General features: G+C 40.8%; 1 protein-coding gene across 5 annotated transcripts in view; it reads left to right on the top strand.

Moving 5' to 3' along the window:
* Nucleotides 1–17,659, top strand: part of KCNQ5 (potassium voltage-gated channel subfamily Q member 5) — a 322,595-nt gene that overhangs the window by 264,983 nt on the left and 39,953 nt on the right. For all 5 annotated transcript variants that reach the window (XM_063125807.1, XM_063125805.1, XM_063125808.1 and 2 more), the window contains exons 4-5: nt 7,276–7,451; nt 7,771–7,896. In XM_063125807.1, the coding sequence (XP_062981877.1) occupies nt 7,276–7,451; nt 7,771–7,896 (302 nt within the window). The remainder of the gene's footprint in view (nt 1–7,275; nt 7,452–7,770; nt 7,897–17,659) is intronic.

Genomic DNA, 17,659 nt, shown 5'->3' with positions numbered 1-17,659 from the left:
AAGTTTAAGCACCCGATTGGAGGCACAATCCAAAGAAATTCTGTCAATTTCAATGGCCCTTAAAAACACGTTAGCTTCTCTTAATTGTGTCCTTGATTTATATTGACAATAGAATACCTATAAATTAGTCACTTTTCCACTAAAAATGTATAAAGAAGCTTACAATCAATCAAAAACAAACAAAATAAAGTTCAAGTTTCAGTTAAGACCTACACAGGTGGAGTAGTAGAAGAGGCCAAAAAATCCTCCTTTCTTAATTTGCCAAAGTCCACACTCATAAGGCTGTTTAGATGACTACTGTCTAGTAGCTGTTCCTTCCTCATAACAGAGTCAGATAAGTCAACAGGGAGGATTGATTGCGTCTTTGTAGAATCCTCCTGTGTGAGCTTCGGCTGGAAGACCTACACATAATAAGCTCGAAAATGCTATAAAATTGTTTCAATAAAAGCTTTATAATTTCAATAAACTACAGTTTCAATACAATTTCTACTCCATCAGTTAAAAACCTTTAACCTTCAGAATATCCTAGCTACTGAAGGTGAAATATTTTAATCTTTCTCCCTGCCCAAGGAGTTCCAGAGGATAGGTGTCACTACGTGAAAAGGTCCTTTCTTATGCCCCAAGTGATGTAACCACCATAAAAGACCCAGAACACTTCCACCTTCAGATTTGAGGGGGATTGGAACCCACATACAATGAAGACGTTCTTAAAAGGCATCGGATGCAGGACATTTATAGAATTAAAGGAAATAAATGGCCTATTGAATTGGGTCTGGCAGCTAATTGGAAGCTAATGCAGAGGAGCCCAAGTTTGTATACTATATTCCTCACCCATAGATGGGCCACAGAATACTGTGCCAGCTAGAACTTCCAAATAATTCTCAAGGGCTATAAGCATGTTGCAAGTTACTCCAAGTAAGAGATTACCAATGCATGAGTGACTGGTATTCTAGATAGGGATGGACACATCTATCAGTTTTGTTTTCTCCCGCACACATTTTTTAAAATTCAAGTTCTTTCTGTCATGTTTATGAAGAAATTTGCAGATTTTGTTAAGTTCTTGTTAATAACAAACCAAATGAAATTATAACCAATCCCTTATTCCAGATTATAGGGGGGCACTATGGGAAGAAAAACTAGGTTGAAGATTTCCTGGATGTATGTGATGAAACCTGAGATTAGCATTACTGGCTATATTGCTTTTTTAGGCATGAAGCTTTAAGACCTGTTATTTCTGAGGTTCCATAGTCTGCCAGACGTCATTGCTGCAATCCAACCATCCTTGAGCACAACAACTAGAGCTGCATGTGTGTAGCTCTGAGCAGATAATTAGTGACTGCACAGATCATCTTTGCAAGGACTAGTGGAAGTGACAGAATCTCCCCTCTAGAAAAGTGATCAGTACTACCATCAGTCATGTGACTGTGGCTATCTAAAGGCAGCCCAAGTTGCTTGATCACACTAGGAACTCTGGACAGTTCCTTATCCAGCTTCTGGGTTGGATCCAGGCTTAATTATGCTTAGAGTAGATCCATTGAAATCAGTGGGAGGAGTATATCATGTGCCCAACTTAATCAGCTGATACAGATCACTTATGTTGTGATCAATATGGATAAAACAGGTGACAAGTAGTTGATGCACATTAACAACACAATGTTTGTACACAATTTGTGGTAATCTCTAAACAACATGTGTAGTAGTACAATCTTATACATGTTTACTCAGATCTACTGTGCTCAAGGAGTTACTCCCAGGCAAGTATGCACAAGACTGGAGTCTCAGAAGTCATTGCAGACCAAGCATATATTCCCCTCAAAATATGTCAGTCTGATGTCACCTACTTATTGAGCTTTTATTGGGAAGCAGTGCCTTCTAAAACACACCCTACTTCTCTACCAGTAGTGTTGCCTGCACTTCCCTCCCTCTTGGTGTAACAAAAAGGGCTACACTGAAACTTGTTTTTCCTCACATCAGGGTACAAAGAGTAGCCAAAGGAACTGGTGGAAGAATGGAGCAGAATCTGACAACCCTGCTGTTATGTGTATGAATGTTGTATTAGAAAGAGAGTTATGACCAATTATTAAAAATGCTGTGATGACCTTTCTGCCTTATAAGATGTATTTTTCTGATTCATTACCAAGAATACAATGTATATTTACATAATTTATTCATGTGCCTGAAAATGGATGCAATATTTGGTTGGTAAAAACACATATGTCATTGTTTTAATTTCACTGAATAAGAGACCCAACTAAGTAAAGCAACATATATTCTTTATTGGACCAACTTGCTTTAGTGTAGGAGTATGCAAGCCTTGGAGTCACACGGAATGGGAATTTGTTAAATTTTAAAACAATAATGATTAAAAAATAATTGGAGTCTCTCTGGAATAGCTGGGGGGGGGCAGCCAGTCACTTCACTACGTATGCCTGAACTATTTTGTGGACTTACAAAGGCTTCTTTCAGACAATGGCTCTGGTCAGAAGACACCTTAAACCTCGGCTTTAACTGCAGTGAATAAGGCAAAAGCCTTATTCACTGTGCTTAAAGCCGTGGTTTAAGATGTCTTCTGAACAGGGCCAGCGAGGACATTCAGACAGGAAGGAAATCATGTTTCCTTACCATGGCTCTCTTCCTGGTTCTCTTCCATGTTTGAAACAAGCACAATTACACAGAGAAGAGAGTAGCAACTAGAACTGTGCACTCCGCTTCACAAATTCAAAGGTTCGACGGAGCTCCGTCGAAGCTTCGAATTTGCGGAGCGGAGGTCTGTCGGAGCTTCGAAACACTTCAAAGGTAATTGACTTTTTTTAGGCTTTCTGAGGCATGTTTTGACTTGAAACAATGTTGCTGCACTTAACTGAAGACTTCTCTATATAAGGAATATCAGTCACTGATGGACTGTATTCAATTGTTTAACTAAAATGTTTGAAAAACCACTCCTGGTATTGTGAGAACCCACAACTGATTCACAAAAAGAATCAATCCAATCAAACAATCCTATCAATTTTAGTCTAGAAAACCAGTCCTTGGTTTGTTTTTTCCACTCACCTTTTAAAACAATTTCCATGAACTATTTCCAATTTCCAATTTCACTATTTTGTCGTTTATTCTAATTGAGAGCTCTCTACAGTTTCAGGCATAGTTCTTTGGTATCAGCCATGGCTTTTAAACTGGAGATGCCAAAGACTGAACCTGAGATTATCGGCATGTGAAGTATGAGCTATAGATGCTCCCCACCATGCTTGGCTAAGAGTGCAATCCTATGCATCTTTAGACAGAAAAAAGTCCTACATCTCCCAGCATGCCGTAGCCAGCATAGCTAGGCATAGTTTGTTGGGAATTGAAGGATTTTTTTCCTGTCTAAATATGCATAGGATTGTACCCTAATATGATAAAGCACATATAGGGGTGTTTCTTAAAAAATGTGTCTAGGCACTCTTCCTTGCTTAAAGTACATGTAGAGTGTAATACAGCTATGTACAGGAACATATTGCCACATTTTGAGCCCATTCAGATGTGGCATACAGTAACACTTCATTATTTTCATCACTTATGGCGTAGTATACATGTGTGTATGCTTGAGCTGTGAATTCACAGACCATGGTATCTACCATATATTAAAGTTTCCCATGTTGACATTTAGGGAAAACAATGGCTGCATACTGGAGTGTATAAGTTCTGATGTGTAATGTAGGCACTTGTGTATACATCCATACAACTGATTCCCACGATCTTTCCATCTTAAAAAAATATGCTAGGAGGCTAGGAGGAGAATCCTTTCAGGGTCCATCTTACTGCACTATAAGTAGCACAGCCGATAATAATAATAATAATAATAATAATAATAATAATAATAATAATATTTTTAAAAAACAACAACAACCCTCCTGCCTGACTATAAAAACAGATTGAAAAGTTCTAGAAGCACAATCATTCATGATCACGGCAGCACTTTCAAAATACAGTGGAGTTCAATTATAGTGAATGATTCATGCCCTGGGTCAGGCTCAGTGGTTTGAAACATAGACAGTGAGAGATGTTTTGGAATCCCGTTAATCAGAAATGCTAGGAGGAGATCCTTTCAGGGTGTGCCTTACTGCACTGTAAGTAGTTGTTGTTGTTGTTGTTGTTCTAAGAGCCTGCCTGACTGCCCACTAAATCTGTGACAGGAAAGGTGCCCTGCCCGCCCAGCAGTTCTTAGCTAAAAACTGGGGATCCCCCTGATGTAAAGGGCTGAAACTGCTCAAGGTGCAAGATCCCAAAGAGGAGGTTTGACAATCTGAGTTTGAAGGGTATGGCTCCAGCAGTTTTAAAAAATAATAATTTTAAAATCTCAAATTTCCTAAAAACAACAACAGATGAATGGATCTGCTTCACGCTTGGCATGGCTAAAGCCCTACTTAAGGTCTATCGTGGTACCAAGTTTCATTTCTTTATCTTTAAAATTGACAGAGCTGTAAGCATTTTTGTTAATTCCCATTGACTATAATGGACCAATTATTCGAAAATGGAGCAGATCTTCGACAAAGCAGGGCAATGGAGCTGCTTTGAAATTCGAAGCACAGTAGCCCCTTGACGGAGTTTTGCTTTGAATTTCAAAGCGGAACAGAGGCACTCCGCACAGCCCTAGTAGCAATCACGTGGTCTGTACATTTTAATGGAACAGTGCCCTCCAATGGGCATTTTATAGTGCAACCTCAGAAGAGTTGGCTTCTCTGAGGTTTATTTTGTGATGCTAAAACTGAGAAAAGGAATGGGAGACATGCAGGAGGTGGGCATCGTTGTCAAAAGGTCCCACGGACATCTGCGAGTGGCTAGTCATGAGTGTGCTATAAATTGCTCATTTAAAGAAGCCCTTAGATTCTATCATTTAACTATAGGGTAATTTACCAACCTGTGTGTATTTTAATCTTAACACAAGATGAATTAAGCAGACACCTGTATTTGTTGATAAGTAGGGAAGAGGGATAAATCAGGCAATTCAAGGAATAATTTGTACACTGGGTTTGTGCAATTGAAAACAATCTCTGTGCAATAGACATCTTAGAAGGTTTATTATTATTATTATTTGATCAAGAAAGTCACAAGCTGCAGAAAATTAGTATCAAATTCATCTCTTCCACATTGTTAGAGCAGTTTGGGTTACATTAAGTTTAAGAGAGGCATTTCACAACTTCCCATTGAGCAGGTAAATCACATATGACACCCATTTTTCTGAATTCCTGCTACCAAAGAACACTATTCTACTGTACAGCAATAATAGAAATCAATTTTCACATTCCAGTCTAAGCTATTAATAAGGATTATTGTGACATCTAAGCCACTTCAGTTCCTTATGTCATAAAAAAGATCAAAGATCTTACATCTTGAAACAAACTTGCAAAAACAGGAGAGACTGTGAAATTAATATTTCCTATGCTGATAATTAACAAGATTCCCATACACAGGGTGTAGTTTATGTACACTCAGAGATATTTTGGCTCAAGTGACAACATCTGCAAAAACCAGAAAGTGACATTTATTCAGAAATTTCCTGAAGATATCCTGTCAATTACGTTTTTTTTACTAATAGGTGATGATTAATCAAAACCTCTCCAGAGAAAAATACTACATGAACAGCAACTAAAAATACATGTTTGTCAAGAATCTGAACACAACTTTGACAGATTTTGTTTGTGCAAATGAAAGTGTGAAAGTTTGCTTCCATGATTACGTTGTTTTTCTTCATAGCAAGAAGAATATCCAAGAAAGGGATGTATGGATTTTCAGTGGCAGTATGGCATGTAAATTTGATGGAGGGATGGATAGAGGGTTTGTGGGGGGGGGGGTTTGAGTCACTCCAAAATTTCTTTGTCACTGATCCTGATTACAAAGTATCCTGATTATCAATGTATCACCACCATATGAGCAGCTTGTAAGTGGGTTTTTTAAGGATGACTTATTCACGTTTCTCCTGGACATATGCATGGCTCCATTCTATGCCAATTTATTTATGGGCAAGCTTGAACAAGTCATACTTAAGGGGCCCACTGACAAGCTGCTTTCATGTTGATGATGCATTTATGATATCTTTTACTGCCTGGACAAGTAGCAAAGAAAATTTGGGGAAAATTAAGAACGGTATCAACTATCCATCACACTATCAAATTAGCATTCAATAGAGCTATGAAAAATCGTTCTGGATGCTTTTCCTGCCATGAGGAAAAAAACAAGGTAGCCACAGATCCTTACAGTAAAACGTTCACATTTATTTAAAATGGAATTCCTGCCATCCAAGACACAAAGAAAACATCATTTGCAGATTGCAAATGGTTTAGGTCGAGATTGGAACAGAGATGCTTACTTTCTGGAAAGTAAGAACTGGTTCAAATGTACAGACATAGCATGTGATACAGCCTTTCCTGGATCTTCAGATTTTGGTGGGGAACTGCATGGTGGAACTCTTCCTGACATGAAAACCTTCTTATGCCTGAAAAGCTAGAATGTCGTGGAGAATGCTAAACACCCTTAATTTTCCCAATAGAAAATATTGGGAAGCATAGAAAACATCATATATAAGAGAAGCCTGACTTACATCATCATGTTGGTTTAAATCATTGTTTCCAGTTTGGTCCCAGGAAATTGGTGTACACATATTACATGAAAGCTGCGCTTGAAATGCATGAGGGTGTACAAGTACAGTCCTTGGGAAATGCAAAAATCTTACCTATTCTTGCAAATTGCTTTAAAACTTGAATAAAGAAGCATTTATATTGACAGTGCTTAATATTGGTTAATGCAATATTTTATATTTTTGTTAATCGTTCAAATTTATTGAGTTATTATTATTTCCACTCATTTTCGTCTCAGATTTTTGGACTGTTGCTCTTGAAAGTTTTATGTATCCAACTTAATAGTAATGACATTGATACTAGTTTTATTGCCCCTCCAGACATTAACTATATTGCTTAAAGAACATGAATTTCAGGCTCTTTTATTTTGTGCAATTTACACCAATTAGATACAAATCCTGAATATACTCTTTAAATTTGATTGGTCCTTTTTCAGCACTATCCACATGTACCTTCTAAACACTTATTTGTGTAGTTTTCTTAGGACTTTAGTTCTTATTTTCCAAACCTAATCAAAATAGAATTGTTGTAAAGACTATTGAAGAATATTCTTAATGTACAAAATTACCCAATTCACCCAGCATATGATGATATGCTGTTGAGCTATTACAGGTGAATGAATATATGTGCATTAATATATTTTGTAATGTATTTCTTTCAGACATCATTGTTCTCATCGCTTCAGTAGCAGTTGTTTCTGCAAAAACTCAGGGTAACATTTTTGCAACATCAGCACTCAGAAGTCTTCGTTTCCTACAGATCCTTCGTATGGTGCGCATGGACCGAAGAGGAGGAACTTGGAAATTATTAGGTTCAGTGGTTTATGCACATAGTAAAGTAAGGGTCTATTCACTTCCTTCTATATAATTCATGTGTATGTTTCATGCAGAATGCAAATGAAGAGTTGAAAACTCTTGCAGTGTTTCTTGTTGTACTTAGACCTTTCATGAGTGTGTGTGTATTTGTATGCATCTCTTACATGTGAACCCTGTCACTGTGTTTAAGGAGAATCTGTACATTCAAGGAGCTTTGAGTATTAAACTAATGAGCTGTCTATAGAATATGGAAGTATAAATATTCCAGCAAATGTATTGATCCAGATAAGTTGTCAAAATGCACATTTATTTTTTAATGATGTCTTTTTTTTGTTTTATAGGAATTAATCACAGCCTGGTATATAGGATTTTTAGTACTCATTTTTTCATCTTTCCTTGTGTATCTGGTTGAAAAAGATGAAAATGCTCAATTTTCTACATATGCAGATGCTCTGTGGTGGGGCACAGTAAGTATAGAACCAACTGAACTACATGATTTATACTATGCTGTGCTGAATATTCATGTTTAGAATCATAATCACCGAATGATTCAATTGCTTTGTGTCTTGATTAGCACTAGTAGGTGCCTTTTCTTTTTTTAGGAGATAAAAATCTTGAAAAAAGGCTGCAGTGATTTTCCCAAACAGCAGTTCCCCCAGTGGCTCTATATGAACACTGTTGTCATATGTGGATGGATAGTCATTCTTTCATTAGGGTTAGAGGCTCCAAGCATTTGGGAAACAGACAAACAAAGACTCCAAGCAACACTGCTGTTACACTTACAATGAGCGGTTTTTCCCTGACTTCTTCCAAAGTGTGCGTTAGCCTCTGGCTACCCACTGATTGGCAGAACCTTTCAAATGTTCAAAGAAAGCTTCAGACCCCGCCTCCTTGGCTACTTTTCTGGCTCAGGCTCCCCAGTCCAAGTACTTGCCAAGTTTAGAGGAAAACCCAGTGCAGAAGGACAACAGCAAGACAAATTCGGAACAGGGCCAGACCTCAGCAAGAGACAGGGATGAGAAGCAAAGTAGATTGTAGAATGACATTTATTGAACTATTCAACAACAGGTTGACAGCTTTCAGCCAAAAGCATAATGCACTAAGACATAAGCTCAGAAGTTAAGAAAGTAACAAGCAATACAAGGATAGGCAGCAAAGAGGCTTCTAGCAACTACCACCCTCCAACACATAAAAACAGGTGGGATTGGAGCTTCCTCTACTGAAGTCAGAGGAAAACAGCTCGTGGTAAGTGTAACAGCTGAGTTTTCCCCGACTTCTCCCTACAAGCTCCAAAGGTATTACAGCCTCGAAGCTGCGTTTGATGAGAGCTTATGGTCTTGAGCATCTTTAAGTGGGGCTTCTGCTGCTGATGGGACGGCAATGTTTCTGCCCAAGGCTACAGCAGCTGCATCTACCAGAGGCGTGGTGAGGAGGGCTTCCTTGTCCCTGGCTAAGAGATAGAAGGAAAGCCATGATTTGGGAGGCTTGGAGATCTTAGTTGGGTCCTGCCATTTTTGCAGGACTAGTTTCTCGAAGCTGGGATCCAGAGGAAAGGCTGTAGATGTGCTTGGTGTAAAAAAATGATATCTGTTGCCACTGGGTATGCCCCTCTCCTCCAGTGGATTCACCTGGAAAAAAGCTATCTCCTGGGACCCTTTGGAGATCGTATGTTGGAGAAAAGTCCAGGGAAAGAGGAGTTATTGCCTGAACTTTCCCTCCTCTGCTGAGGAAATCCCCTCTACCTGTTATTCCAAGCAAGCTTTACCTTGTACCTCCTGGTGCTGAGTCTTAGAGGTCCTTTTGCATAACTTGGACAGGGTTGGTTCACTTTCACATTCTGCTTGTGATGATGTTTGTGATTCCTTGGCCTGAGGCAGAATGCTCTGAATTGTGACAAAAGCCATTCCTGCATTTCTCATCTTTCAGAGGTGAGCCTGTTCATTTGGAGAGATCTGAGAGAGAGAGAGGAATGGGTAGTCATGAGCAGGAAGAAGGGAGTGTGAGAGGCAGGCTGGGATGTAGAGATGCAGGTAACCTATGCCAGCCCACTGGCTCTTTTAAGCCAGACCTGACCATCCTGACAACTCAGTGGCTGAGTCCTGTGGCACTCCAGCTGGGAACAAGACTGGAAATACTGGGTGCAGAGGCCAGTAAGACAGATAGGAGCAGGGACCCAGGATCCAGCAGGGGTATAATTTATGCAAAGTTGATCTCCTCGCTTTATCCTTGTTCGAGCCTTTTGCATATTTAAAAACAGAAAGGTAAATATGTATATGTTTATACATTTGTGTGGTTCTTTCGTGTAGGGTTTTTAATTTTTATATTTTGAGATGGGGTGAGCCAAACGTGGGGGTGTCAAGAGAAGCCCAATATCAGGTTGGGTCATCTGTGGGGTCTGAGCCAGCACTGGGAGAGGTTCAAAAGAGACCAGGCTAGCCAGAATCCTCCGCATGCACAGCAGGAGGTTTTCCTTCCCCTTCCCCCTCTGAGTGAGAGGCAGCTGCCTGAAATGCCAACCCTTTGGGACACTCAGTAAATGCAACGAGGAGGAAGTCCAGGAGCCCAAAGGAGAGCAACTGGGCCCACTTGTCTGCTAGTGGGGTCAGTATTTTCCCCTCCAAAGGAAAAGGCACAGCTCTGGTCCCAACTGAAATAGGGAGCATGGGTGACCAGGGCCATAGAATCAGCATAGTAGAGTTGGAAGGGGCCTGTAAGGTCATCGAGTCCAACCCCCTGCTCAATGCAGGAATCCACCCTAAAGCATCCCTGAAAGATGGTTGTCCAGCTGCTTCTTGAATGCCTCTAGTGTGGGAGAGCCCACAACCTCCCTAGGTAACTGGTTCCATTGTCGTACTGCTCTAACAGTCAGGAAGTTTTTCCTGATGTCCAGCTGGAATCTGACTTTCTGTAACTTGAGCCCATTATTCCGTGTCTGGCACTCTGGGAGGATCGAGAAGAGATCCTGGCCTTCCTCTGTGAGACAACCTTTTAAGTATTTGAAGAGATACTTTGAGCAGAGAGCACTGGATTAAAGGCCCTAGTACAACGTTCCACCCCAGCACTAGGTCCCTCTTTAATTTGGGTGTGACACGTGGGGGAGGCTCCCTTGCTCCATATTCCTAGTCCCTGCTGTGTTTCTCCTCCTGTAGCTTCCCAGCTCTGCAGACAGCATCTGCCTTTCGCAAGCAGAAGACAGAGACTGGGGAGCTGGAGCCAAGGAAGTGGGGACTGAAGCTTTCTTTGAAAATTTGAAAGGTTCCGCAGGTAGCCAGAGGCTAACGCAGAGGACCTTTTCTTCTGCCACCCCCAGACTCTGGAATTGCCTGCTGGGAGAGATTCCTCAACTTAATAGTCTTGCCGAGTTTAAGAAAGCCATAAAGACTGATCTCTTCCAGCAGGCCTACCCAGATGCTTTTTAACATGTCCAATTGTTAAATTGGACATGTTATATTTTAATATTGTATCAGTTTTATACGTTTTTAATCAGTTTTATGCATTTTATGTGGATTTTGTATTTCATGTTGTTCCCCGCCTCAATCCAGAGGGAGAGGTGGGTAAGAAATAAATATTCTATCCTATTCTAATCCATACCTTTGGAGCTTCCAGGGAGAAGTCAGGGGGAAAGATGTTTGCAAGCTGTAAATGAAAACAAACAATGTGAAGCCCCTTGAGGGGCATCTCAAACTGGGGCTCCCAGCAGTACCAGGGCCATATATCTTCCATTGTCATGCTCCCTGATCCCTGATCAGGCTGCTCCAATACCTTCCCTTTTACAGGATGTGGCTCTACCATCGTCCCTTGACTCAGAACATGAATCCCCAAGAATGCCTCCATCTCCCTGATCTTTCATGAGTCAACAAATACAGAGGCAGTAGGAGGCAGGGCAGCTGTAGCTGGGCTGAACCAGCGGCATCCCCTTCGTTTTTCCAACAGATGTGTGGCTGGCTGTGCTTCACTGTATGCAGGGTTTTTCTGAAAGGAAAACCCATATGCAGCAAAGCCTGGGCAGGGAGCAAGTGACAGATGTCAGGTAGGCATCGCCCACTTCTAGCGCTTCTGCTCTTCGGTCGCTGCTTTTGGTCTTGACCTCTGACTTGCTGACCCCACCCTCCTTCTTTCCTCTGGCTTTGTTGTGCTGACAACCAGCTCCCCTGGATGCAGAGATTCTGACCTCTTCAGACCTGACACTCAATGGATTCTGACATAAGAAGGCATTCTTATGGAGGAATGGGAGATGCAAAAAATAGCTCCAAACTTTTCATATTTATACTCTGAGCTTTCATTTGATTACCATGTGTCAGACAGAGGCATGGCCTTATGGCTGTTTCTTCCTGCTCAAACAAGATAGATGGTCCTTGTCCCTTATTGTCTGAATTACTATTTAAGAGGCCCCTCATAGTGCTGAGCCAAAACAGAGCGGAGGGGGGGGGGGGCGTTGTTTCATGAACATTTTCACTCCTTGCAGAATTGGTATTTTGGTATTTCCCCCCATCATCTCTAAGCTAAAGATTGCAAAACTGTTTGAGGGGAGTGGGTATTAAAGGGCAAAAGGGCATTGTCTCCATTGCCAAGGCAACCAGGCCAATGATCCTTTGAAACTCATCCCAAATGCACATCCCATTGAAATTAATGCAGCACAGAGGAACTATTTCTGGGTTCAGATAGGAATGTGGTTCCTTTGCAGTATATTAATTTAAATGAGATGAGTATCTAGATGTGCGAGGGAGCGTTAGCCCAATCTTGGCTCGTCCAAAATATCATCTTATTCATCAGACAGAATTTCCGAGCCCAACTCAAGATGCTTGCACAGTATCACGGGGTAATGGTGCTGGCATTGCCCTAATTGCAGCCCAGTCTCATTACATCTCCAGGGGTGATACATCATAAAGCTGAGTTGGTATTTTGAAGCTTTGAAGCATGGTGTTTTCACATGACACAGTGTTCTGTGGATAGAAATGATAATGTCCCTTTCGTAAGAGTTAAGATTTCAGATCATACTAATTAGAGCTATTGCACTGTAATTAAAAATGCACTAATGATATCAGTTACCACATTTGTTTAATTTTTAATTGTTTGTCTAATGAAGAGTTAATTGTAATGTACTGCAATAAATTTCAGTCCATTAAATAATATACCAAGGGAACGGAGGCTTTTGACATTATCCTGATTTGGATGCTCCAATTCCAGTCCTCTTCAAAGATGGAGCCATTATTGGTAGTCATGACAAAAAGAGCAGCTTAAAGTGCTTTTGAATGGGAACAAAGGAAGCTGCCTTATTATACTGGGTCGGACTATTTGTTCATCAAGCCCAGGACTGGCTACTCCAGCTGGCAGAGGCTCTCTAGGGTCTCAGGCAGGGTCTGAGGCTCTCTAGGGTCTCAGGCAGGGTCTCCAGGATGAGGTGGCACCTGCCACCTCATCCTGGAGTTGACTGGAGGGATTGGACCAAGGACTTTCTGCATGCTGATCATGTTCTGTACCACTGTGCTGTGGGCTCTGCCCCACAATAGTTCTGCCTTCACATAAATAATATTCTGATTCTGTAACTTTGTCTAATGTAGATCACAGCATTTTATATTTTCCACATATTACAATTACAGTGCTATATAAAAAACACCAAGGCATGTCATCAATGATTAGCACGAGCAAAGAAGTAACTAATCAAGTATTCAATACCCTCATGGAGAAGTGGAGAAGGGTATCAGTGGCTTCTGGTCCTGATGGCTATGTGCTACCTCCAGTAGCAGAGGCAGTATGCTTCTGTACACCAGTTGCTGGGGAACTTGAGCGGGAAGGTGCTGTTACACCTTCTACCTTCTTGGGGGTTTCTTGCACACACTGTGTGAACAGAATGCTGGAGTAGATGGATCCTTAGTCTGATCCAGCACAGCACTTCTATGTTCTTAATTTTAGATTCTCCATGGCTGTATCCCTTACTTCTCCAGTACTTTATGGAGAACCACATGTAAGTTCCCATGTGAGTGCTCCTGCAAGGCATTGACACTTCCCACATGGATGAAATAACTATACTATTTGGCAATACATGGATAGATTGCTATAATCTTCTTTGTGAAGTGATAAATTCTACAAGTTTCCCATGGGAACAATTTCATTCAAACTGCCTCCACATGTGAAACTGACGTGATACAGACTCCACATGAGGATTTTACTGTCACAGAAACATTCTGTACTTATTTCTCGGCTTTTGATTAGGGAACATGCTTAAAAGAAATTAAGGTAATATAGCATGGACAGCCTCATCATATCCCATCCTGTAGCTGCTGCTGTGGTTGCAGTACAGGCCTCTACTTTCACTGTAACTGCTTGGATACCTGAAGCAAGTAAGTGTGGCCTCATTAGTCTTTATAAGTCCCCTACTTTCCAGCACTAATTAACGGGGCCAAGTTTTTGCTGCTGTTAGGAGGATGTGGCTACACCCACGATTGAGGTACTAGGGCCAGACAACCTGCTCCAACAGTGCTCTTATCCCTTTTAATTCTGTAATTTAAAAAAGAAAAAGCCTCCAAATTTGTCTGTGGTCCAGATTTATAGCTACTCCAACATATTTATTGAAAGACAGTTCCATTGTGGAAAACACATTCATTAGCCTGCTTTAAAGCTCAGGTAAGATCAAACCAGTCCATACTCCAGGAAATAAAGCCAGACTGCTCACTTGAGGGAATGGTATTAAAGGCAAAACTGAAGTACTTTGGCCACATAATGAGAAGACAGGATACCCTGGAGAAGAGGCTAATGCTAGGGAAAGTGGAAGGCAAAAGGAAGAGGGGCCGACCAAGGGCAAGATGGATGGATGATATTCTGGAGGTGACAGACTTGACCTTGGGGGAGCTGGGGGTGGCGACAGCCGACAGAAAGCTCTGGCGTGGGCTGGTCCATGAAGTCACGAAGAGTCGGAAACGACTGAACGAATAAACAACAACAAAGAATTATTACTGATGTTTATAGCACCCTGCCCCAAATATCTTAGAATCCAAAAGTAGAGTTTTCAATCTAAATTTCCTCCGGGAGCAACGCCTGTTACAATGTCAAGGCACAATTATATTTGGTGCTGTTGGGAAGTGGACTTGTGGAGGTGTGACATCTATGTATTGCTTAAGAGCCACCCTGCAGTTAGAAAGCAACATGGCTCAAAGGAAGCAAGGAGTATCTGATGCAGTTCAAGAAGTAATGTTCTTGTCAGGGCTTAGGGACCTATTGAGCATGTGAAAGAACAGGCTGGATGGTGTTCTTTGAGAGAGATGTGCTGCTGTTCTCTTTTCTGAGGGCTCTCAATTATATAAAGAGCTACAGGTCCTGTAGTATGCTTCTCTGCTGAGGAGACGATGATCCTGCAGTGTCATTAAAGATAGATGACAGTTGGCCCTATCCTTTTCTAAAGCTCCTCTTCTTTTCATCAAATATAGCTTGGAAACATTTCCCTATTCCCCAGTTTCTGGCAGTGATAGCACCTTGGATGAAGGCCAGAAGGCTAGATTATTCAGGTTCATTCCTGACAAAATAAGCGGATGCTGTTTTGCTGAGGGAAAGACTTTGTAATACTGGCAAGTCCATCAAGGAAAGGAAAGATATTCGTTAGCCCTTTCTTAACATTTCATTCAATTCGGAGATATAATTCTCTTTATTATGTCTATCTGAGGTGACTTCATAACACCTGTATTTTTATTTTTATTTATTTTCAAGATTTAAATGCCGCTCTACATCCAAATAAAATATCCAAGCAGTGAACAAAAAAGGAAGAAATAATAATTGAAATACAGAAATAAAACCATTAAAATTATATTTTGCCAATAAAACCACAGCTGGCTAGTTAGGGGAGGCTTGTTTAAATAAAAATGTATTCAACAGGCACCAGTAATGAAACAATGCTGGTGTCTGCCTGAAATCACCAGGCAGGGCATTTCACAAAGAAGCAGAGCCCTTTTACTCGGGGCTTATATTATGCAATCAAGTTTGGCTGCTCACGGAAGTTTGCGGGTTCTTTACGCAATTTCATCAACCTCCAGGGCCCCTCCCATGGTTTATGACCTTTATGCCTCTTTCAAAAATATCAGAGATAATGCGATAAGGGGCATTATTCCCATTGATCAGCTGTGTGAAATGCTGGTGTTGTACCATAATTCAGCACTGCGTAATAGAAAAGACAGGAAAAGTTCAATGCAACTTGACTAAAATCACATGTCCGCCATGTAAAGAAGCCCACAATAATCCCAGAAAGGAACTAGAAGCAGAAAACCCTGGTAAAGATGCAGTATTTTAGCCTTGTTTGATGAACCCCAGAGCCAGTATACTAAAGGCTCTACTGAGTAGATTCCAAATGGACTGCAGGTCCATGCAGAACCACCAGGAGTGCCTGCACGTGTATCATCTCAAAGCTTTGGGTTGGCTTTTATTACCTACACAAAGCAGCATCCAGCCTGACATTTTGCACACAGAACAGCCATCCTATCTGCTGAAAGCCACAAATTAGCATGCAACCTAGTGTGCCAGCTGCACCCGTTCCTAGAGATATCCGACCTGGCCACGGTGACACATGCCTTAGTTACATCCCGATTGGATTATTGTAATGCACTCTATGTGGGGCTGCCTTTAAAGAGTGTTCAGAAATTCCAGCTGGTTCAGAGCTGCAGCCAGATTGTTGACTGGGGCTGGTTACAGGGACCATACAACTCCCCTGTTAAAACAGCTCCACTAGGTTCCAGTCTGTTTCCGGGCACAATTCAAAGTGCTGGTTATGACCTATAAAGCCCTATATGGCTCGGGTCCAGGTTATCTGAAAGACCGTACTCTCCCTTATGAGCCTGCCCGTTGCTTTGAGATCTTCTGGAGAAGCCCTTCTTTCAGTCCCGCCATCTTCACAGCCCCAAAGGCCTGGTGGGAACATGGGAGAGGGCCTTCTTGGTGGCTGCTCCAGTGCTCTGGAGCTTTCTTCCAGGGGAAGCTAGACTAGCTCCCTCCTTGTTGTGCTTTCAGAAGCAGGCAAAAACTTATTTGTTCCGGCAGCCTTTGGCAAATAATCTGGGCTTCTGGCTATGTTAAGGAGTTGTAAAATTGTTGTGTATTTTAAATGTTTAATGTTTTAATATTGTAATATATCTATTTTTTTAACTTTTGTATATTTCTTTTCATAGGTTTTAAAATGTATATGCTTTAAATTTTGTAAGGCCACCTTGATGCCCAGTATTGGGCAAAAGGCGGGATAATAATAATAATAATAATAATAATAATAATAATAATAATAATAATAATAATAATAATATAACAACAACAACAACAACCTTATTGCTAAGATATGGGAATGAATGGTGAAATTACACTGACTTCATCTCAGAAGCGGAGGGGGTTGATGTTCTTATACCTTGTCGTTAGTGATGGTACAGGTACTAATTAATTATACAGTTCAAATTTACAATTATACAAACGGCTTTCACAAAGTAATCTCTAGTGGAAATGGTATGGGGAAAATCATTATTTAACAAAAAGAAAATAATTTGCAGGTTGAGTGAAGGATTCTCTGAGGGGTTCCTCAAATACGAGAGATTATGACCATGTTCACTGTGACAATAATAATTGAAATAAAACCCAGAAAGATATATTCTTTAAAATTCTTACTGTATGGTGTCTTTGCACCTAGAGTGCTGAACAGCATGTACTTCTGCATCTGTCCTGCCATGCTTATAAACAAACTGATGAAGTCATGGTTTCATTGTTTGTGTTTTCAGGCTATTACAGATTAATGTGCATAGTGAAATAGTGAGCATAAAGAAACATATCTTCTTCATGAACGTCACTGACTTACCTTTCATACACATTTTATGTTTTTGTAATATTCACATGCGGGCTTCCCAGGTTATCCTAACTTCTCAGCTACCTCTCATTTCAATTCCTGCAAATAAAAATGCATTTTGATTATTATACTTACACTTGCTTAGACTTACAGATTAATTCTAATTCTAAAGCTGGCTGTTATCTCAGGGTTCATATTGCAATTGTTTCAGAGGAATCTGAGTCTGTTATTTAACCAGGAGGCAAGTTACGTTAATATCCCTGCATGTGCCTGTTCCCAAATTTGTTTGCTGAAGACATGGAATTGTGGGAGGTGTGTGTAAATGGGAAAGAGCTGGCAGGAAGGGGAGTTAATGCCTTCTATGCCCACTCATTCTCCCCTTTTGAAATACCCTCAGGTACCACCCTCACCCCAGCAAGGCATAA

This window comes from Elgaria multicarinata, chromosome 4 (genome assembly GCF_023053635.1).
Source record: "Elgaria multicarinata webbii isolate HBS135686 ecotype San Diego chromosome 4, rElgMul1.1.pri, whole genome shotgun sequence".
NCBI classification, from domain to species: domain Eukaryota; kingdom Metazoa; phylum Chordata; class Lepidosauria; order Squamata; family Anguidae; genus Elgaria; species Elgaria multicarinata.
The sequence above is the reverse complement of the archived record's forward strand: the minus strand, read 5'-3'. Positions and strand labels throughout refer to the sequence as shown.